General features: G+C 34.3%; 5 protein-coding genes across 6 annotated transcripts; 2 read left to right on the top strand and 3 right to left on the bottom strand.

The window, feature by feature from the left end:
* Positions 1-5,086: 5,086 nt before the first annotated feature.
* On the top strand, positions 5,087-5,491 carry LOC139859986 (uncharacterized). The gene has a single exon (XM_071848758.1). The coding sequence runs from the start codon at positions 5,087-5,089 to the stop codon at positions 5,489-5,491; it is 405 nt and encodes a 134-aa protein (XP_071704859.1).
* Positions 5,492-7,099: 1,608 nt separating this feature from the next.
* LOC139857191 (O-fucosyltransferase 39-like) lies at positions 7,100-11,860 on the top strand. Its single transcript, XM_071845928.1, has 10 exons — positions 7,100-7,319; positions 7,946-8,008; positions 8,116-8,197; positions 8,280-8,350; positions 8,853-8,941; positions 9,055-9,258; positions 9,484-9,757; positions 10,302-10,529; positions 10,602-10,799; positions 11,273-11,860. Exons 1-10 carry the CDS (start codon positions 7,215-7,217, stop codon positions 11,483-11,485), a joined length of 1,527 nt encoding a protein of 508 aa, XP_071702029.1. The 5' UTR covers positions 7,100-7,214; the 3' UTR covers positions 11,486-11,860.
* A 951-nt stretch (positions 11,861-12,811) lies between these two features.
* On the bottom strand, positions 12,812-16,731 carry LOC139857742 (very-long-chain (3R)-3-hydroxyacyl-CoA dehydratase PASTICCINO 2-like). Of its 2 annotated transcripts, XM_071846575.1 has the most exons (9): positions 16,595-16,731; positions 16,399-16,510; positions 15,522-15,540; positions 15,323-15,411; positions 15,184-15,237; positions 14,611-14,681; positions 14,445-14,526; positions 13,403-13,499; positions 12,812-13,118 (listed from the first exon to the last, which is right to left on the bottom strand). In XM_071846575.1, exons 1-9 carry the CDS (start codon positions 16,654-16,656, stop codon positions 13,048-13,050), a joined length of 657 nt encoding a protein of 218 aa, XP_071702676.1. In that variant the 5' UTR covers positions 16,657-16,731; the 3' UTR covers positions 12,812-13,047. The 2 variants fall into 2 exon arrangements, with proteins under 2 accessions (XP_071702676.1, XP_071702677.1); XM_071846576.1 differs by lacking the exon at positions 15,184-15,237.
* Positions 16,732-19,874: 3,143 nt separating this feature from the next.
* Positions 19,875-20,726, bottom strand: LOC139859985 (uncharacterized). Its single transcript, XM_071848757.1, has 2 exons — positions 20,477-20,726; positions 19,875-20,347 (listed from the first exon to the last, which is right to left on the bottom strand). Exons 1-2 carry the CDS (start codon positions 20,724-20,726, stop codon positions 19,875-19,877), a joined length of 723 nt encoding a protein of 240 aa, XP_071704858.1.
* Positions 20,727-21,168: 442 nt separating this feature from the next.
* LOC139859984 (uncharacterized mitochondrial protein AtMg01250-like) lies at positions 21,169-21,759 on the bottom strand. The gene has a single exon (XM_071848756.1). It carries the CDS (start codon positions 21,757-21,759, stop codon positions 21,169-21,171), a length of 591 nt encoding a protein of 196 aa, XP_071704857.1.
* Positions 21,760-22,338: the final 579 nt, after the last annotated feature.

Raw genomic sequence — 22,338 nt, 5'->3', positions numbered from 1 at the left:
TAAGTCAATTATAGTTGGATGTATTATGAAATGGTATGCATGCCGTCAACTTTCGATGTAAAGAAAGTTTGTCTTTTGAAAACGAATGCAATGTTTGTAAAATGTATCATATAGAGGTCAAATACCTCGTGATGTAATCAACTATTGTGAATCGTTTATAATGTATATGAACGGGTCCTTTCAGTGGTTGGGTCTAGTTGGCTACTGTTTGTTGAGTATAGTGTTGAACGACGCATCGCCTGCGTGTGGATGACTATACTGGGGATTTAGTAGTAAAGACTATCGGTAGACGCTAGACTGATCAGCTAGTGGTCTTATGCCCGTACAAGCCGCCAATCCTCTAGTTGGAGCAAAGTTGCTAGTTGCTAGTTGTTGTGTGTTGTATGTGGTTGCATATAGTTGTTGCTGTAGGAGTACAAGTTGGTACTGTATGCTAGACCTTTTGATAGTTCCATTCACTTAGCCTTGTGCTAACCCCTCACCTCCTCCCTTGCAGGTTTTGGATCTTAGTGCTGATAGGGACGGGAGTCGGGCTGACGATATGTTTGACAAGACGCACTCTGATGTCCTAACTTTTGTAATTACGTAACTAGTCGTTTAACGTAACACCTGTGGTTTGTAATTAAGTAATCAACTAACGATTTGTGGTAATCATGTTTACTATCGAATAAGGGTATTTATGTGAATTCAGTCTTCCGCTGTGATTTAAAAAAAAAAAGGGTGTTACAAATACATAATTATTATATATATGTATATGTTTGGCCGATGGAAAACATAAACAAATTAAATAAAATTATTAAATCAACTCATAAATCTGAAAAAAATAATTTTATAAAACTTATTAATCATGTAGCTAATTATCATGAGTTTAGAAAAATTTTATGAAGTGCAAAAAACATTTATTTGTTTTTGTTTTGGGGTTCGGCCGAAAGAAAACAGAAAAAGAAAAAGAATACCGAAAAAAATAAAAGAAAGAGAGAAAAAAACTTACAAAAAATTAGGGTTTTATGTGTGCTCCTAAATTTTTGTGAATGAAAAATAATAGGGTTGTACGGGTTTATTTATACTTGAAAATACTTGGTGAACAAGAAAACTACTTTCCTTATAAAAATAAAACTTAATTTCTTTTTTTTCTTTTTATTCGGCCGATTAGGCCTTTTTCTTTTTTTTCTTTTTTTTATTTAATGGAACATTCTAGATTTGTTTGCATTTTATTTTCTTTTATTTAATTAACATAATTTATTATATATTTATTTATATTTTTCGGTATACAAATATACACATATATTTTTATTTTTTATAAATTTACATTTGTTACCCATTACTTAATCATTTTATATATATACTCATATTTATATTTTATTTATATTTTATTTACACTAATATAGAGTATATAATTTTTAATACGTAATATACACTTAATAATAATGATAATAATAATCATAATCATAATCATAATAATAATAATAATAATAATAATAATAATAATAATAATAATAATAATAATAATAATAATAATAATAATAATAATATTAGGGTTAGGGTTACATTAAATAATTAGGGTTTACACTAAATGATTAGGTTTAGGGTTTAGTTCATTAATGACGAGTATTAATTACTTCATTTAATACGTCCGGATAACAACCCTAATATAAAGTACGAATCAACAATGAAACCCTAGGGGCATTATAGTCATTACAGAGTGGAAAAATGAGGGTTGTTATACAAATACCTTTCGAGTCCCTTAATTTTCAGAGTCAATTTCACCTTTTAATATTTATCTACACAAATCATTTTTCATCATCGTTGGAGCAAATATAAGTCTAATAAGCATTAAACTATCCCAAAGAAACAAATAAGAAATAACATAGTACCTTTTATGAACTACTGTAAGCACATATGGTGTGACTTTTGCAACAACCAGGTATACTTCTTGATAACCTACAATAGCACAATCACAATGAACAACAAAGATGAAACCTTTAAAAATTATATTCTTAAAACGAATTTCACTTTATATTACCCTAAATTTATTGTAAAATACATCAATTACAATACATTTATATTTATATTTATATTCAATATAATACCAACACTATAGGTGATGAAGAACATGATTCGTATAATACATCAATTTTAAACTGAAATCATAAACTCATTTCATTACTACTAACATATGCAAGTGCAAAGCATTAACAATGTGATAAATTCCATATTCTATACAATTCCAGGTTTAAAAAAACTATTACTGAGAACCAATGATTTCCGGATCTAAAAAATTGCAGGTAACCGACGATTGTCGGCAACACCATTTCGTCGATGTTGTCTTTGTTTACTATCTCATCTTTCGCCTAGAGATTGAAGAAAAGAGTAGAGGTTGAAGAATGAATGATACAGAGAATCGTGCTTTGTATAATGAACGATTTCGTTAACCTAAATCTAGAAGAAATGTGGTATTCATCTTCAAAACCTGTAATTTAAATTTGAACAGTAGAGATAGAGGTGGGTGTTGGATAGCAGAGCCAATTAAGAATAAGCGTGGTATTACATTAGGCAGACAAATATTGAAAAGATAAATGAATAAAGTACTGTGTAGTATTTTTTTTGTATGACAACCTTTTTTATTTTATTTTTATTTAAGGAACATGATGTCATCCAAATAGCCTTAGAAAGTGCCAAGTGTCCCCAATATCCTTTTTAAAGCTTGGGAAAGGCTTTGTAATGATGTTATCACATTTGCGTTTTATAATATAGCATAGAAGATAGATAGATTGAGTTTCAAACTCCTTTTCTTGTTCTTATTTACGTAAGTAAGTTTCTTTACGTGAATATTTACCATTTAAATCACGTTTGTGTTTTAATTATCTTGTTGCGAAGAGCGTTTGTCTTCCAATGTTTCCTTTGATTCTCATCAAAATATCTTTCTCTTCTGACCTACGTGAGGATGCGGGTTGTTTGCTAAAAGCGTATAATGATGCGGTTCTTGATGAAGAAATATTCTTGAAACAAAAGTCTAAAGTTGAATGGTTACGGGTTGGTGACAATAATAGTAGCTATTTTCATAAAGTTGTTAACGGCAAGAAGCATAGAAGTAGAATTAGTGCTATTGTCGATGATCAATGTGTGACTGTTGAGGACGCTGACATCCTGAATCTGTTTGTTACCTACTTCACGAATTTCCTTGGTTCTTCAGCTAACGTAACACTACCGAATGCCCCTTTGGATCTATTTTCACGAACCATTAATCCAGAGAAAGCGCTGCATATGGTTCGTCAGGTTACTCCGAAAGAGGTAAAAGATGTTATTTTTGATATGGGGAATAATAAATCGCCGGGTCCGGATAGGTATACGGTTGAATTTTCTAAAGCCTCGTGGAACATTATTGGTGATGAAATCACGGATGCCATCCAAGATTTCTTTTGCAACTGTCAACTATTATCCGAAATTAATCATACTATAATCACGCTTTTGCCAAAAGTTCAGAGCCCGAGTAAAGTTACTGATTATCGGCCGATCTCGTGTTGTAATGTTCTTTATAAGTGTATTAGTAAGTTAATTACTACTCGCATTAAAGATAGCCTTGACGGTATTGTTAGTGAGAATCAATCTACTTTTGTTCCCGGGAAACGGATTTCTGATAATATTCTCCTTACACAAGAGCTTATGCGTAATTATCACCTTTCTTCGGGTGTTCCCAGGTGTGCGTTCAAAGTGGATATTCAAAAGGCATATGATACAGTTGAATGGCAATTTCTTGAGGTTATTTTGGGTAGATTCGGCTTTCATAATACACTGATTCGGTGGATTATGAAGTGTGTTACCACGACTTCTTATTTTATAAATGTTAATGGCGAGCTCCATGGTTACTTCAAAGGTAAACGTGGGCTTCGCCAAGGTGATCCGATGTCCCCATATCTCTTTACCCTCGTAATGGAGGTTCTTACTCTTATTCTCAAGCGTAATGCTAATGATGGGGTTTTTCACTATCATCCTAAATGTGAAGATAAGGAGATAATTAATATTTGTTTTGCAGATGATCTTTTTATTTTTGCTCATGCAGACAATGATTCGGCCCAAGTTATTAACTCATCATTGAGCGAATTTCAAGGGTGGTCAGGTCTGGTTCCTAGTATGACGAAGAGCTCGAGTTTTTTTGCTAATGTAAACCAAGTGGTTAAAGAGCAGATTATAGTTTTATTACCTTTTGAGGAGGGTTCGCTTCCTATTGATTACTTGGGTGTTCCTTTATTTTGCGTCGAGATTGTTTCATAGTGATTGTAAAGTTCTCGTTGAAAGGTTTAAATCGAAAGTCAACAGTTGGCAAAACAAGTTTCTTTCATTTGCAGGTCGGGTTCAGTTGATTAATTCTGTTCTTTCATCTATGCAAATATATTGGCAATCATTTTTTCTTTTGCCAAGTGCTATCGTGAAAGAGATTGAAGCTTTAATGCGTGGGTTTCTTTGGTGTCAAAGTAGTATGAAAAAAGGTAACGCGAAAGTTAAATGGGATGACGTGTGTCTCCCGAAGGAAGAGGGTGGTTTAGGCATTCGTCGTTTAAAGTATTGGAACGTTGCTCTTCTTACGTCTCATATTTGGAGAATTCTTTCTCACAAAAAATCTATTTGGGTTAGTTGGGTGTATTCCAGTTGGCTTAAAGATCATAATTTTTGGGACGTTTCGGTCCCGTTGAATGCAAGTTGGGGTTGGCGTAAATTGTTAGGTATGCGTGATATTTTGCGGGGCAGATTCATCCATGTTATTGGTAATGGGTCAATTTCTTCAGCTTGGTTTGATGAATGGAGCGATATAGGGCCTCTCATCAATATTGTTAGACGAAGAGACATTGTTAATAGAGGTATGTTTCTTACCGATCAGGTTTGCGATATTGTTGATCAGGGGATTTGGAAATGGCCGTCAGATTTGGTAGACCGCTATACTATATTGAATAATTTTGCACCACCTATATTGTCAACTAATAGCGACATAGTCATGTGAAAAGATACCGTTGGTACTAAATGTGTGTTCGCTATCAGTCATGTTTGGGAATTTCTACGACCTCATGCTCCTATTGTGCAGTGGTACTCAATGGTGTGGTTTTCTCAATGCATTCTCCGTCATGCTTTTGTTGTATGGCTCCTCATGGGAGAAAGGTTGAAAACTCAAGACAGGCTTAAGTCGTGGGAGGTTCATCACGGATCTTCATTATTATGTCCTCTTTGTAATTCGGTGCAAGATTCTCATGAGCACCTTTTTTTCGCTTGTTCGTATTCGGCGCAGGTTTGGTCCTTAATTCTTAATCACATTGATTTTCCTATAGTCACGCATGGTTGGAAGGACTTTGTTCTTTTGGTCAGCCCTTTTGCTAGTAGGAATGTAGCACGTATTGTAGTTATAAAGCTTTTGTTTGCGGCTTTTGTCTACTATGTTTGGCAAGAAAGGAATCGACGTTTCTTCAAGAAAGGTAGTTGTTCTCCGGTGCAGCTCTATTAAACTATTTATTCGACGGTTCGATTGAAGCTTATGAGCTTTAGATGGAAATCTACCCCGAGTGCTCTTAGGCTAAAATCAGATTGGAAAATATCTTGAGCATGTTATGTTTAGTTGTAAGAGCTTCGACTCATGTTTTTGCTTTAACTTGTTAGAGCTTGGTTGTTTTGTGAGCTTATAGGGCCTGTCCTATAACTCAGTACTTATCTGTAACGTCGTTTATATCAATATATTCATCGGGTAATCTCTTTTACCTAAAAAAAAAAAAATAAAACTTAAAAAATAAATAAATAAATAAATAGCATCACTATGTTGTTATTTGATGACACGTAGGCAATTGTTTACAATGACTATCTCCACCTTCAATGCATCAACATCCTCCAAGAATCCCGAAATCAATGTGAACAAATTTTATTGCTAGTAGCTGTTCAGCCTGATTTTTTCAACTTTATTATAAAGTGAAAAAAAAAAAAAAAAGAACATTTTTATAATTCTATAAAGATGATAAATGACACCACTTATTACACCACTTATTATATACTTCAAAAATATGAGGCTCGCCTCGTGGAATATACGAGACCTAGGTAACAAGTCAAGAGGTCGTATGGTAAGTCTTTGGTTAATCGCTCTCAATTCATTTTTTAGCTCTTCAAGAATCTATGGTTAAAGAAGTTAGCCATATCGTGTTATTTGAGAGGTCATATGTTTTCTCCATTGAAAGTCTCTTTCTGCTCATCCTCTTATTCTTCATTTGTGAGCAAAAATCTCAATGTGTTAAACAGTTTAGATTTCCTTATTCCTTCAGTTCTCCTCAATTGGGGTGGGATTGCCACCTTTCATTGCCACTGTCTCCTCTCAATCTTATACAAATGCATATATTGTCTTCACTACTGTCTCGTTTCTTTTAAAAGACATGGAGCATGACCATGTTTATGGGTAGAAGGACATAATGAGTTGTTGTCAATAGCAGATGTTGTTCGCATTTTGGTCCAATCGAGTAACGTGGTTCCTCCTGTGTGGCCCAAAGTGGTTTGGGTAGGAATGGCATTATTTTCAATAGTAAATTCACTTGTCGTTCTATCGTGGTTCGAAACATCAAGGTGAAGGTTTTTCTTTGGGCATCCAATCTCAAACTCGGTCATGGAGTGCAAGCATTCGTTTGGGAGCATAACCCGTTTTTACTTTGTCAATAGTTTTATGTTTAGCATATGCAAGTTATATTCTTCCATTGTTTATTCTGTATTTTTCTAGTTGTTTTTGTAATCTGTACTAATTTCCGATAGCATTCATCGCTTTGATGGAGTTATCGTGTTTTTTAATAGGGGATGATTATCACACACACTTTTTTGATCCTCACACACCTATTTTAACCTTTTACTCTTCTAATAATACTCAATTGGTATGTGGGGATAAAAAAGTGTGTGTGAGAATCATCCCCTTTTTAATATAATCCTTTTTTTCGCCAAAAAAAAAAATATACTCCATCATTTATTATTTTAATTTTATCTCAAAATACGGAGTATATAAGTTGTATGACAAAAACACAGATGACCCCATGTGACCTTGCTGCTTTTTTGCTCATTGACTCTCTTTCTTTGCCACTCTCCTTCAATTCTATTATGATCTTCTCACAAAACTTAAAATAAATAAAAAAACTTTTCTCTCATTAAACGCCACCACAACACCACCGTAGCTCCGCCGCTTTGAAGTTTCACCGGTGGGAAATATGGGCCCACACCGCCACCATAATGGTGGTTTGTTTTTTACTGCTTTATTGATCATCTTTTTGCCTCTTTCTGCTCATGCCTCCACTCCATCATCAATTCTGTTGGTGAGTTTTATTTTATTTTATTTTATTTTTTGGTAGCGAATTAATTATAAGTTATAACCCATTTTTAGATATGTAATGGCAATGGCAATGTGTTTGTATTGTATTTTTAGGTAGATAGGATATATTTAGCTTTGTTTATTAAAGTTTGGTTCTTTAATAATACCTTTTTACAGCCTTTCATTCTATATGGGTATTTTTTATGCCATCCAATTTGATTACTTTAATAAACAAAGCTAAATATATCCCAGCTTGTTTTACTATATGATAGTAATAGTAATACGCATATAAAATGTTAGTAAAAATTATTTCTTGATTCTTGGGTGTTGTTTGTTTTCCAAAAATAACATAAATTTAATAAATACAGTTACTTAAGTCCATAATTAAAGTAGTAATGCAACTCAACTCTGTTTCCATGTGTTCTGGAATTATTATTTTTATTTTTTCTGGAAAATCAAGAAACACCCATAAAAACCTAAGAACTTTAAGATAATTGAATTGATTATAAATATTTAGGGAAAGTTCCTAACTTTTTTATGGAGGTCTCAATCATTAGGGCACAATTGTTGATGCAAAAGTTTTAATTTTTATTTTTTTTGTTACAAATTACTTAAAAACAAATTTTGCAGGATTCAAATGCTTCAAAGCTTCGACACTCACGTCTATTCAATAGCGCGCTACAACACAAAGCTGTGAGTTGAATTTGATCAACGATTGAAAATCTCCGTTTCGTTTCATTATAAAATGTCTTACCTTGATTAATTATTCAATTCAATATCCTTGTTTTTTTCTTATTTAGTCAAATGAACAATTAGCTGATCTCTGGACTTCGTCATCCAATCAAGGATGGAAACCATTTGTCGAATCCACCTCTGCCTCTTGTAAGTTAGTATATATAAGAGTTTTGTGAAAATTTGGACTTGTTTTCGTCAAATTTATAACGTATCGTTTTGTAATTTAAAGCATTGTTACCGGAATCCACGGGGTTCATCCAGGTGTTCCTTGACGGAGGATTGAACCAGCAAAGAATGGGGGTAAGTTTTCTACATAATTAATCAATTAACAGTTTTATAGTTCATGTCAATTAGTTGTCAAGTCAAATGTATAATAATCCAATGGTTTGAATAAGAGAATATATATGACGTGATAAGCAATTCGATGCATCTTATGTGAGTCAAACAACCTGTCCAAGCTGTTTCCTTTGTTGCTAGTTTTTATTACATACAACTCAGAGATAAAATATAACTTAATTCGACTTCTTTTTAACAAAAACGTTTTTAAGTACTTTTAGGCTAAAAAACTTGCAATCTTTAACTTGTAACAAAGTTATTGACTTTCTCAAATAATAGAAGGAGAGTGACTTGTGACCCCACATAAATTGAAACATAGATGATGGACTAGTATGTAACTTTAACTAACATAGTTTGCATAAACACATTGCAATTTTCATGAGACGTCAAGAGCAAACAATTGTCTTAAAAAATCTTGCTTAGTGGTCCGTTTTACTTATTTCCATATTTATATAATTTGTAACAGATATGTGATGCAGTTGCTGTTGCTAAAATTTTAAACGCAACACTCATGGTACCATATCTTGAAGTAAATCCAGTTTGGCAAGACACTAGGTTTTTTTTTTTTTTTTTTTTTACCATATCTATCAAGTTTTCAAATATATGTATCTTTATGAATTTATTTTTTGTAGAAATTTATTTATTTGTGTTGCTTTGTGCTTCTGCAGCTCATTCACGGATATTTTCGATGTCGATCATTTTGTGAATATATTGAAGGATGACATATCAATAATTAGAGAGTTACCCGATGAATATGCATGGAGTACACGTGAATATTATGCTTCAGCTATTAGATCTACCCGAGTTAAAAATGCACCTCTTCATGCTTCCGCTAATTGGTATCTTGAAAACGTCTCCCCTGTTCTAGAGAGGTTTGTATGCTAGTTAGAATTCTTTTATTTTTTACTTTTTATACTTTTTTTTTTTTTTTTTTTTTTTTTTGTGAAAAGCAGTTCGAGTTTTAAAATGGCAAAATATATAAACATCTTTGATATCAAAATTTAATAATTTCGTTCGTTTATCATATCTCAAACGATGAATCACTTGTTCATAAAAACCTGAAAACCTAATGTATTGAAATTGAATTCGTTTTACAGTTACGGGATTGTTGCGATATCTCCGTTTTCGCATCGACTAGCTTTTGATAACATGCCGATTGAAATACAACGGTTACGTTGCAAAGTCAACTTTGAAGCGTTAGTTTTTGTTCCTCATGTTAGAAGTCTCGGTGAGGCAATTGTAAGTCGTCTTCGATATCCAATAGTGGAAAATATCGACGCGGTCGGTACTAAATACCTTCGGCAAGTTGTTGATACTAAAGATGGACATGGAGCAGGCAAGTTTGTTTCCCTACACTTGCGGTTTGACAAGGTATGCACAATTTTCAACTCATTTAATAAAGAAATTGCACGTAAAAGAAACATAACTTCTAATTAATTTCTATGCTAAGAAGGTACTTTTAGATACAACGATAAAGAACATATTGTATATGGTTCCTGATATGCTAATAACTTCATTTCCGTTAAAATATAAATTTACAAAAACTGTGTTTATTGTGTTTCCTAATACCAACAATTTTCCCTTTCAAAGAGACAAGGTTGCAAAAATCGATACTCGGGGAGTATTCGGTCGGGACATTTTAAGGAGTTCCAGGCAACTCGGGGAGTACTCGGATGTTGACTAAGTTTGACTTTGACCGATTTTTGACCTACGTTGAATGATTTTCCAAGTAATCTCGAGTTTTGGCCAAGTTTTAACCGTTTTTCCGAGTAATCCTGACTTTTGGTTGAGTTTGACTGAGTTTGACGAAATGCTCGCCGAGTTGCAAAAACTGAGTACTCGCCGATTGATTCTGCAACACTGCAAAGTGATCATATATCTTGAAAACTTTGGTTCGTTATAATTGACTTTTCAGGATATGGCGGCTCATTCGGCTTGTGATTTTGGTGGAGGAAAAGCTGAAAAAGTGGCTCTGGCTAAATACCGACAAGCAATTTGGCAAGGAAGAGTCATGAACTCACGGTTCACGGACGAGGAATTACGAAACCAGGGACGTTGCCCATTGACCCCCGAAGAAATCGGTTTATTGCTAGCAGCCTTAGGTTTCGACAATAGTACCCGTCTGTACCTTGCTTCACATAAGGTCTGCATACTTTATTATTATAATATTGCTGCTGAAGGAGAGATTGGTAATTTGAGTAGTATTTGTGTACAGGTGTACGGTGGAGAAGCTAGGATCGCGGCGTTACGAAAATTATTTCCGTATATGGAAGATAAAAAGAGCCTCGCTTCATCAGAAGAACGGGCCCACATAAAAGGAAAAGCTTCTTTGTCCGCAGCGGTTGATTATTATGTTAGCATGCATAGTGACATTTTCATTTCGGCTTCACCAGGAAATATGCACAATGCAATGGTAAGCATTTCATAAGGTTGAAAAAGTTGAGAGACGGAGACGAGTCAGTCGGGACTTTGAAACGCCTAGTCGGTCGAGTCGGGACTAGTCGGGCGGCGTTGACTAACGTTGACTTTTATTAATATATATTTAAAATATAGATATATTACACACAAATATATCAAACAGAAGTATTTCAAACGCAAGTATTTCAAATATATGTACATGGTACAAATTCCGAGTAAAAAAAAATACTAGAATATTGACTAAAGTTTGACCAACTTTGACTTTGACCGACTCAGAGCGACTTTGACTTGACTTTTAACGTTGACCAACTAACTAGACGTTTTTTGGTGAAACGGGACGGGCTAGTCACCAAACTGACTAGTCGACCGAGATGGTCGCCGTTTACAACAATGGTATTTCTTAATGGGTGAATGGATTTACTTAAATATCGTAAATTTGGTACATACTCATAACGTGTGATATGACAGTTGGGACATAGAACGTACCTCAACTTGAAGACAATAAGGCCAAACATGGCATTATTGGGTCAAATCTTCATGAACAAAAGCATGAGTTGGTCAGAATTTCAAGAAGCAGTTGTGGAAGGACAACGAAACAGGCTAGGTGAATTCAAGGAACGAAAACCGAAGCAGTCGATATATACTTACCCGGTTCCTGATTGTGTGTGTCAACAACTTTAAGGTAATTAACAACCTTGTTGTTCCATGCTCGTGTATGTAGTTTTAGAGCCCGCACATAATGTTGTGTCATTACTTGAAATAAGGCGTGTTAATGCTCTAGTTTTGCGTATAGTGTATTTTTCCCACATGGGTGACGTGTCGATAGAGGTTCGTGGGCTATTAGTAGCTGTATGTGTTACTGAGACGAGAATACGTAAGAAGGTATACTGTAATATAAACATCATTAAGATCTCATGCTCATGTTATGTATGTATGTATGTATATGTATAGGAATTCGTCCTGTATTGTAATTTATACCATCGAAGAATTTGCATATCATAGTGTTTAGTGAAACTGCAAGATCATAAACCGTGTACTTTATATTTGACGCATGTTTGCTGGCATTCAAGATATTTTTTCTATGATAACTTGGCAATTTGTTCGCAATAACTAATAATGCCGTTGAATCTGATACCGAAATATGCAAAGAGACCCATTTCGTCTCGTATGACCAAAACATGGTTCTAATTTGCGTTCAGGATAATAATGACAGGAAGGTATGTTTGTAACAAGAGGGGTGCTTTATATGCAGTTAAATTATACATATAACCAAACTGTCCATGTGTTCCTTATTTTTAGCTTTACCATTACAGAGCTTAGGTAATGTCAACATTACAAATACTATTCCCTGATTGACAATAGTTTCATGTCAAAATACAATGTCAAATTGAATGGCAGGATGTAATAAGAATATAAAATAAGTAGTACTCTAATTTCAAATTGATAAGCATGTGTGTTTCTAGAGACATAAATGTTAAGTTAGTCTACACTTGAATGTGTTAGTTTCTAATGCAAAAGTAAAAAAATTAATCCAAGTGATGTGGTGACTTTAAGACAATGTTCTAAGAAGTGTAGAGATTAATTGGTCAACCCTCAGTTAATGGGGATTAATCGGTCAACATCCGATTAATCTCACCATCAAATGGGGTTTCATCGCATTAATTAATCAAAGTAGGGATTAATCCGTCAAAGTCGTAAAAAGTCAAACCTAGTCAACATCCGATTAATTCCCGATTTGTCGATTTCTCCCTCCAAGGTCCGGACCGTCTCGATTAGTGTTATTATGGCCTTGATGTGAGGAATGTTATGTAGGATGAACTTTGGATAGCTTACATGCCAAGTAATTCGATAGTCCTAGAGAATACACCCTACCCAAGGACTCATTTTGGAAATAGCCCAATTTGTCTAACTTCATGAGTAAAGGCAACAATGACAACAAGAACACACGAAAGTTCATAAGAATATAAGATGATCCAGTCATGCAATAAATTTTACTGTATTGCATCATTCAATCGTTTATATACAGTATTACATGCCCCGTGATAACAAGAAGCACAGAAACAATGAAAGCGTTCATTGCTAATCGTATCGTATATAAAGTTACAACAAAGCAAAACAAAGGTGAGAATGGTTATGGTTATAGGTAAAAATTATTTAGTAACTAACAGTCACTTGTAAACAAACTAAAAAAGTATACACTTTAGCTCTGGTGGACTTCTAAGATATAGTAATCTGTTAACTTCTCACTCCCTCCTTGATTTGTATAAAGTTTTTTTCCTCTGTCCAAGCATATAACCATACAAATGTGGGGCCCCTGGAATCAAGCATTTGTTTCGTAAGATACACGGCCGAACATACTACAACCTTACCCAAAAAAAAACGTACAACAGCAGCAGCAATGGAAATTTTTTTTTTTTTAATATAAGTAATAGTAGTAATTAGGGCTCGTTTAACTGGGGCAAAAAGCAAACCGAAGGGAAAAAAAATGAAATTACTAAAATACCCCTGTTTATAAGTGGTTACTGTTTGCAGGGGCATAAAAGGCAATAAACATTGTGCACAATTAGTATAGTAGGTAATAGAAACTTAAAGCCATACCTGGTATGTAAACTCCAAGTACCAAGATCGCACAATAGAAGTAATCAAATGAAAAGTTCCATTTGTTAGGCATCCTTGCAGAACAAAATCCAGATTCCTGAAAATTTTAGCTCTACATTAGAATCGTTCCAATTGTACTTCACAACTGTATTAACTCAACGATGAAACTAGTCATTTAGAAAACAATTGTACTATAAAATTATTTTCCGTAGTTTACATAATTTGAAGTTAACTTATCCCTCTGCTTAACCATCCACTTAATCTACCTGAAGTAAATTGGAAAATAAATTTACACTTTATAAGCAACGATGGTAATACATAGTAATTATTCTTAGTGCAATTGTGCCCTTGACATGTGACACTTGAAGCATGTTTACTTGCATATAACTAACAGCAAGATTCCCCTACTGATTTTCAAGGTTGTAAAAGTCGCGAGTCGGGATGATTCAATTGGGACCTTAGAAGGACGAGTAGTAGCGATTCTAGGATCAAAATTTCGTGGGGTCCTATACATTTTGGGTGGTACCTTGTATAAAATAATTTCTAAGAATGGCGAATTTTGTTTTCAGATAACCATTAATCTAAATATTATATGGGGTCATATTTTTAAATTTAGTATTGTCCTATACTATTTAAGTGATAACTTATAGAAACAATTCCCACACTGGTGGGGTCCTTGGACCCCACTCCTATTGCCTTGTATTCGCCACTGAGGACGAGGCAGTCGAGTCGGGACCCGACTGGCCGACGTTGACCCGACTTTTTAGCGTTGACCGACTTTTAGGACGTTTTTGGGCTAGCCGGGACGGGCTAGTCCCCGAACCGACGCGTTGGCCTACTCAGCCGAATTTTACAACAATGCTGATTTTTGCTTCATATATTTTTATAAGATAGTTGTCAACTTATTCTCAATAACTATGGCAATTCTTATGTATTTGAAGTTAAAAAACTAACCTTTTTGGCTCTAAAAGGTAAAACGGGGAAACAAGGTTCAGTAAGATGGACATGTGGAACAATAATACTAGATAGGTGTGTTTGTCACCTTTATATATGGTAACGCTTTATAGATTAGATAAACTTCACTGCCAATGCCCAATGGATACAGTATGAGAAAGGTGCTATACCTACATCCAAAGTTTCTATAGTTAACAAAGGAACATAATAGGAAAGCAAAAGGAACTTCGCTGACCAAAAATTACGTCTTTTACCTTAGCCATAAAAGCCAGAAGGGCGCAGAACCAAATGTCTCCTTCATACCAAAGAAAGAATATCGAATAATCTGCAGTTACATGACATGTTAACAAGAATCAAACCATAGTCAATGTAATATCCATGATTTTTGACCTGGATAAGTGTTACTATAAAATGAAAAATTATAAGGATGGTCTATAATACAAGTTCTATATTTTTTACACTGCAGAAGACTACAATTTTTATTTTTAGAGTATGCAACAGTATCAATGTTTGCATTTACATGGAAACTTTGCATGTAGGTTACAAGTAAACATGAAGACAAATTCAGTTATAAAAATACAATGCCATTATCATGAGACATATTTACGCGGATAGTCTTTATTGTTTACCCTAATTTGCCGTGGATAGTCCCTGAACTTTTTTTTTTATTAACCGAGAGATGATCCACGCAAAATATTACAATTCGAAGGACTACCAGTGCAAAATAAAGTTTGGGGACTATCCACGCAAAATAGGGAAAACAGGGACTATCCGCGTAATCATGTCTTATCATAGAGCTAATGAAAGTTAGCAACAGCATAACTAACCTCGGTGATACACCAACTGATAATCATAGCGCTAACTAATGGATGAGTCTGAACCTGTCACAATTAATCCTTCACATGAATTAAAATTTACAAAAACTGAATGGTAAAATATAAGTAATAAACTAACGAGGTTGCTAACCTCTTGAAAACTATACAGGATTCCCCAAACTACATATAACCTCGAACTAATTTGAGGAAGTGCAGCTGAAATTGGAGATCTTACTAAACCTTATAATGCCAAAAAGAATGAAGAAAACATATGAGTTATGATTTATGATTTATGATTTATGACAAATATAATTTGGCTTATAATAGAAAAGTATGTCATTAGCACTCACCTATCACAGAATGAAGAATCTGTTTGACACGTAAACATAAAAGGTAAAGTTAAAGTTGATAGAATTGATCATTTAAATTGAAGATAAAAAAGGGTTTTCACTAAATTGTATAGTGACTAAAGCTTAGCGATAAACAAAATTGTGTAAACATTTGATTTGTGCACTTGTTCTCAAATAAGGAATTAACCAAGCCCACCTAAATTAAGCAGTGTTTGAATAATCGGTTTAGTGTGTTTAGCCATATATTTAGGCTTGTGTATAATTTAACTAGAAACGTAATCATAAACATAGTTGTTTAGAAAGATAGACATAATCGTTTAACTGCTCAGATTCATTAAATTAAACTACATTTTAAAATGTATTACAAACCTTAAGTTCAATACAAATTTAAAAAGTTGACCTAGTTTGACTGAGTCATTCTGAGTAATCCCTAGTTTGACCGAGTCTTTCCCGTTGACCGATTTTTCAGACCGAGTCGCCCAAGGACTACAGCCGAGTCTAACTACTCCCAACTATAAGCGACAAACTAATAACAGGGGCTCGAATTTAGGGGTGTATTGAGGGATGTCATGTTAAACTACTTAATACTATGTAGGAAATTCGTAACTCGAAACTTGACCCAAGGTTGATCAAGCCTTAACTATTAAGCTCAAATCCGGGCTCGATTACTTAACCAACAATTGAGCTCGACTAGATTATAAGTATTAAATTAAATTAAATTAAAATTAAATTACTAATGATAATACTGTTATTATTCAAGGTTTAAATTGTTTGGACAGTTATTATGAGTTGATTTCAAACATTTTGGGTCGACTAACCAATGAAGGATTTTATAAACTATTAAACAGAATTAATAAATTGTACAAAAAATGAATACCTCAAAAAAGGCAGCAGATTGAGCTAATAACAGGGGCTTTTCTATTGCCTCATACACATGGTTGTGTCCTGATTCAATTAGGGTTTTTAAAGCTATATACAACACTTGAAACCTGCAACAAAACAGATCAAAAAACAGGGTTTAATAAATGCAATTAACATGTAACCGTAATTAAAGGAGTGTGAATTTTCATTACCATCCTGCGCAAACAAGCCAATTGTAAGTGATCAGATACATTCGCCTCACAGCTCCCGCCATTGAATTAAACACGTGCGGGATTAATTGAGCTCGAGCAAATCAAGCAACTGAGAATTTACATTTAAGCGGATCAAATATTTGCAACATATTTTTAGGTAAAAATGATTTGGGTCAGTTTGGGTCTTTTTACTCTATTTTCTGACACCACCTTACTTTCTCCTTTTTGATTTTATAGAAAACTTTTATTAATTTACTGAAGATATTTTTAATAATTTAAAAATTAATAAAAAAATAATAGTAATAATTAATATTAATTAATAATTTTTTGTAACGGCATGTTAGGAGTTACTGAAGGAATTAAAAACCATCCACCAAATTATATTCGGACCACGTGTCAAGAGTAAATCTCAGAATAACTGTTCAGAAGAAATAATCTATAGAAAAATCCCTAGAAAAAACCCTAAATTAACTGCTCGTAAGACACAATTTGAAAATAACTCCTCATAGATTCAAACTCACGACATTCTAATCCATGAACATGGATACCCGGAGTACCACTTTTCTGTTAACGCAAATGGTAATATCCATTATTAACTAATATTTATTACTCCGTAATATTTAACTCAATATATACTAATAAAAACAAGAATTAATTTTTGTTGACATTACCAAATTAAATTAAATCCAAATCAATAGTTAAAACTTAAATCGATGGTTGAAAATAGGAGAAAAATAAATATAACATCATCATTTAAATCAATAATGATAGTGTTATTTTTTATAATTATCTAATGAGTCAAATACAAATTTGCTTGAAGCGATTGGTATACTTTTATTTGGTGTTTCTGTTTTTTACTCTGCAGTCTTTATTAAATGTTATGTCTTCGGTTGAACATATATATTTTGTTTCAAACTGTTTGTTTTTTTGAAAACTTAAGATGAAATAATATTCTATTTTATCTGCAACTGTAAATCATTAGAAATATGCCTCTAATTACTACATACAAAATATATATAGAAAAATAAACTTTAAATATTCTCATATATGCCTCTAGGTGCTAAATTTATTATTATCATGTGTATATTATATAATAAATTAAAAAATCCGTAAATCTTTTTTTTTTTCTTTTTGAAAGGCAAGGCTCCAAAGTGATATTGGTGGGAATTGAATCCGGGTCATCTTTAGAGATTCCCAAACACTCAACCACCACAACCACCCCCGGGGTTAAAAATTCGTAAATCTTAAATGAATAGTTTTAAATGAATCGATTTATCTTAAAAGATTATGAAACTTTTATTATATCCATGTTACACGTCTACAATATTTGTATAAACTTGTATAAATATCAAACATTACATTGTTTAGAAATGTTATGATATTGTTAATGATATAAATCATCTAACTTTGTGAGTTAATTATACTAGGGTAAATGGCTTGAAAAGGTAACATAAGTTATTTAATTTGGCAATTAAGGTAACCCCCAATTTACTTAACCCCGAAAAGGATTTCGGTTTTTAATTTAGCACAGAAAAGGACTATGATTTGAAAAAGTGTGAAATTGGAGTAATCATCGTCAAATTCATTATTGATCGTTAGTAAAAAATACACGGTTGGTCCCTGAATATTCTTACAAAATTGCACCAAAGTCCTTTATTTCTTCATGATCACCATCACTACCATCTTCATCATCCGATGGTGCAAGATCCGTCAAACTCAGGCTGTGGCACATGGCGGCTCGTGGTGGTGTTCATCGATATCTGCTAAAAAAAAAAACTTGATGGAAATGCACCAAATTGTGCATATAGTAAAGTTTGATGATACTAAACATAAACCCATACTCAGATTTCACTCAAAACATCCTCAAATCGTTACACCAAATCGATATCAGTCCTTATATTTTCGGGCAAAAAATATGATCAAAACCACATCAAACGATGAAATTAATTCCCCAAAATTTGCAGAAACAGTCAATAAAATACAAGGAAACTTTCCGCATTTTTAGTTTTTGAAAATTCATTCTAAATCTTCAAATCATGTCGGTTTTGACTTTTGTTGAATTTTTTTGGATTTTTGAAGATTTAGATCGAATCTGGAAAATCTAAAATGCGGAAAGGTTGTAAATCACTTAGTGATCAAGATCTGGACATTTTTAGTTTCGAAAAAAAATGTTTCTGAAATCGATGGTAGATTTTGCTATATTTTTGTGAAATCTAAGAATGAAGAAAGATTGGTGGTGGTAAACCGCTATAATCTGCACAATTTGGTGTGTTTTTATCAAGTTTTGAGGTGGTTTCTATGTTAGATGCCACCAACCACCACCTGCCACCGCCGGAAAGGTTGTCGGAATCTGCAAAAAGAAGCTGTTCAATGAAGGTGGTGATGAAGATGATGATGTTGAGATGTTGAGGTTGATGTGTTATAGCCTTCTCATTCGTTCTATACAAGGATTTAGATTATTATTTTTTTGTAATTAATTTGTTTCTCTAATCATAATTAAGTGAACTGATATTGTGCAGATTTCTAATGAATTTGTGATGAACAAGTTTTCTTTAATCATAATTAACTTGTGATAAACGGGTTAGATTTGTTTTGTTGATAAACATGTCAGATTTGTTTCCTTAACCATAATTAATTTGAATAGATGAAGCTAATGGTGGTGAAGATGATAAAAGAGGACAACCATTGAAATTTTTTAAGAAACTTCAGGAATCAATCGTGTATTTTTTGACTAATGATCGTTAATGAACTTGACAATAATTATCCCAATTTCACACTTTTTCAAATCGTAGCTTTCTGTGACAAATTAAAAATCGTAATCCTTTTCGGGTTTAAGCAAATTGAGAGTTAACTTGATTGTCAAATTAGATAACTTAGGTTTCATTTTTGGGCCATTTGCCCATTATACTAATGTGATTAACAAAAAATTGTTATAACTACTTTTTAAATATATAATTGTACTCATTAATGTTCGACATAAAGACTTTTAGCTCAACATAAAATAATTCAAGATCTTAAATTATATATTTAGCAAACATAAAATAAACGGTATTTAATGTTCGACATACAGACTTTTAGCTCATATCAGCTCTACATTTTTTTTTGAAAGGCAACTTTATTATAGAACAACAAAACATATACAATGTACAGTAGTTAGTCTGCATACAATTAGCCAAGCAGCATCCCCACTGGTCACGAATTATGTACACATCCACAAAACTTGAAAAGAGAACTAACCAAACTAGGATGCTAAGCTAGTATCCTAATAAGATTAGTAAGATTACTCGTATACAAAAGATTGAGGGGAGTGTAACCAATTGTGCCAATCTATGTGTTTCGATTTGCACCTCTTCGAGACCCATTCATAGCTCGTGACTTGTATTTCGTTTAATGCTACCGGAGTGCTCCAACATTTTTTCGCGAAAACCTTTTGATTACGGTTTTGCCAAATTAGGTAGCCACACGTCCACTTAACCGCTTGCCAAATCTTCGCACCTATTTTCGACATAGAACCCGATGCACTTTCACCGAAGATTTCCCCAATACTCAAGCTTTCCGCCTCATCAATATCCCACCAATCGAAAACTTTAGACCAAGTATCAGATGCTTGCTTACAAAAAAGTAGAGAATGATCAACCGTTTCGACATCATCATCACAAACGGGGCACCGGGTTAAGTTGAGATCGATACCCCGTTTATCAAGTTCCGTCAAAACGGCCAAGCGTCTCTTTTTTGCTCTCCAAATGAATACCTCTACTTTTTTTTGGAATCAAGTTGTTACGCATGGTTTCAAACCGATTTGTTCCCGCATCAAGAATTTTTGAGTTGATCTCATCAGACAAGTTGCTTGTTTCTACCTTCCGCTGTTATTTAAGGACCAACGCCACGTATCGTCTTTCTTCAGGTTTAACCTCACTGAGTTAATTAAACCACATAAGTCCTCGAATTCCTTTACTGCTCTGCCCCTCGGAACACGCGACCTGCACCATTCACCTAAACAGAATGTTCCATTCCAGCCCACACGATCGCCCACTGAAGCATTTGGCTCGGTCTCTAGTCGATATAATTTGCTGAATCTGCAGCTGAGTGTTTCGTCTAAAAGCCATAGATCTTTCCAAAACGATGTACTCATCCCGTTCCTGATTATTCTGCAAAACGTCTTTGAAAAAGGAATACCAAGTACTTCGATGAAAGTTCCTGTTTTAATGATGTTAGTCCAACAAGTGTTCAATGAAACAGAAAGAGACTTCCCCCCAAAGGTAACCCGCCCGACACCCCGTAAATACTTTGAATGACCCTAACCCACAAGGAGGTGGACTTGGTTTTAAATCTCCACTACCACTTGCCGATTAGAGCCAAGTTTTTACTTTTGAGAGCACCGAGACCAAGACCTCCCTCCTCAAATGGAAGAAGGACCTCGTCCCATTTAACCCACGAAATTTTAGAATCACTCTCCGACCCGCCCCAAAAAAATCTTCGCTCACACACTCAAGCTTGTTTATCACACATTGCGGGGCACGGAAGAGAGAGAAAAAAATACAATGGTAAACTATTAAGCACCGACTTAACGAGAGTCAAGCGTCCACCAAAAGACATCGGACGTGCTTTTCAATCTGCAAGCCTTTTTCAAATTTTGCAATTACCGGCTTCCAACTCTCCATTTTTCTCATATTCGAACCGATTGGGAGGCCAAGGTACGTACAAGGAAATTTTCCAACATTACACCCGAACACTCTTGCCATGGACTCCACATCATGAAGATCAACATTTACACCAAAAAGATTACTTTTGTTATAGTTGACTTTTAATCCCAACGTTAACTCAAAACATTTGAGGAGTTTCATGAGGTTATCAAGGTTACCCGCACTCCACGATCCAAAGAAAATCGTGTCATCCGCGTATTGGAGATGCGAAATCGGAATCTTATCATTACCTATTTCCACCCCATTAAACAAGTTGTTACTAACCGCAAATTTAGTTAACAAATTTAGACCCTCCGTCGCCAAAATGAAAAGGAAGGGTGAGAGGGGGTCGCCTTGCCTTACACCCCTTCCGAGTTTGAATTCTTTAGTAGGCGACCCATTCACCAAAATAGAAATTGAAGCTGATTTTAAGCACGTAAGTATCCAATTCCTCCACTTTCTCCCGAATCCCATAATCTCCATTATCTCTTACAAAAAATCTCAACAAAGGCAATCAAAAGCCTTCTCGAAATCTACTTTGGACACTAGACTTTTCAAACATTTTTTTTAAGATAATCTAGTGTCACATTAGCTATCAATGCGCCATCAATTATATTTCTGCCCTTCATGAAAGCGGTTTGCTCGAATACTACAAGTTGTGGTATTACTCTCTTCATTCGGTTGGATAGCAATCATTCGGTTGGATAGAAATTTTGCTACAATTTTGTAGTAACTACCTATTAAGCTAATAGGTCGATAATCGATTAGGCCTAAGGGATCTGCTTTCTTAGGAATAAGAGTAATAAACGAAGCATTACATCCGACCGCTATCTCCCCGTTCAACCAAAAATAATGTATTGCCACCATGAGATCATCTTTTAAGACGTTCCGGAATTTTTTTATAAAACTTGAGATTAAAGCCGTCCGGGTCGGGTGCATTGCTACTTCCACAATCTTTAATCGCACCCCAAATTTCTTCTTCCGAAAATGAATTTTCTGGATCAACTCGTTGTGAGTCTGAGATTCGCGTGCCAGCAGGCAGATTACCATCGGCCCAGCCCA

Source organism: Rutidosis leptorrhynchoides, chromosome 7, assembly GCF_046630445.1.
Source record: "Rutidosis leptorrhynchoides isolate AG116_Rl617_1_P2 chromosome 7, CSIRO_AGI_Rlap_v1, whole genome shotgun sequence".
In the NCBI taxonomy this organism is placed as follows: domain Eukaryota; kingdom Viridiplantae; phylum Streptophyta; class Magnoliopsida; order Asterales; family Asteraceae; genus Rutidosis; species Rutidosis leptorrhynchoides.
This window is presented reverse-complemented; position numbering and strand designations above follow the sequence as displayed.

Bases quoted from the DNA above. Each gene is read 5' to 3' on its own strand.
- LOC139859985 (XM_071848757.1), bottom strand. From the start codon at position 20,726: ATGAGTACATCGTTTTGGAAAGATCTATGGCTTTTAGACGAAACACTC. The intron at 20,348-20,476 runs GTTGGTCCTTAA...AAAAAAAAGTAG, and splicing joins GAAGAAAGACGATACGTGGC to AGGTATTCATTTGGAGAGCA.
- LOC139859986 (XM_071848758.1), top strand. From the start codon at position 5,087: ATGGTGTGGTTTTCTCAATGCATTCTCCGTCATGCTTTTGTTGTATGG.
- LOC139857191 (XM_071845928.1), top strand. From the start codon at position 7,215: ATGGGCCCACACCGCCACCATAATGGTGGTTTGTTTTTTACTGCTTTA. The intron at 8,009-8,115 runs GTGAGTTGAATT...TTTCTTATTTAG, and splicing joins GCGCGCTACAACACAAAGCT to TCAAATGAACAATTAGCTGA. The intron at 8,351-8,852 runs GTAAGTTTTCTA...AATTTGTAACAG, and splicing joins TGAACCAGCAAAGAATGGGG to ATATGTGATGCAGTTGCTGT.
- LOC139859984 (XM_071848756.1), bottom strand. From the start codon at position 21,759: ATGGAGATTATGGGATTCGGGAGAAAGTGGAGGAATTGGATACTTACG.
- LOC139857742 (XM_071846575.1), bottom strand. From the start codon at position 16,656: ATGGCGGGAGCTGTGAGGCGAATGTATCTGATCACTTACAATTGGCTT. The intron at 16,511-16,594 runs GTAATGAAAATT...GTTTTGTTGCAG, and splicing joins TGGCTTGTTTGCGCAGGATG to GTTTCAAGTGTTGTATATAG. The intron at 13,500-14,444 runs GTGACAAACACA...TAAAATTTTCAG, and splicing joins AAGCGTTACCATATATAAAG to GAATCTGGATTTTGTTCTGC.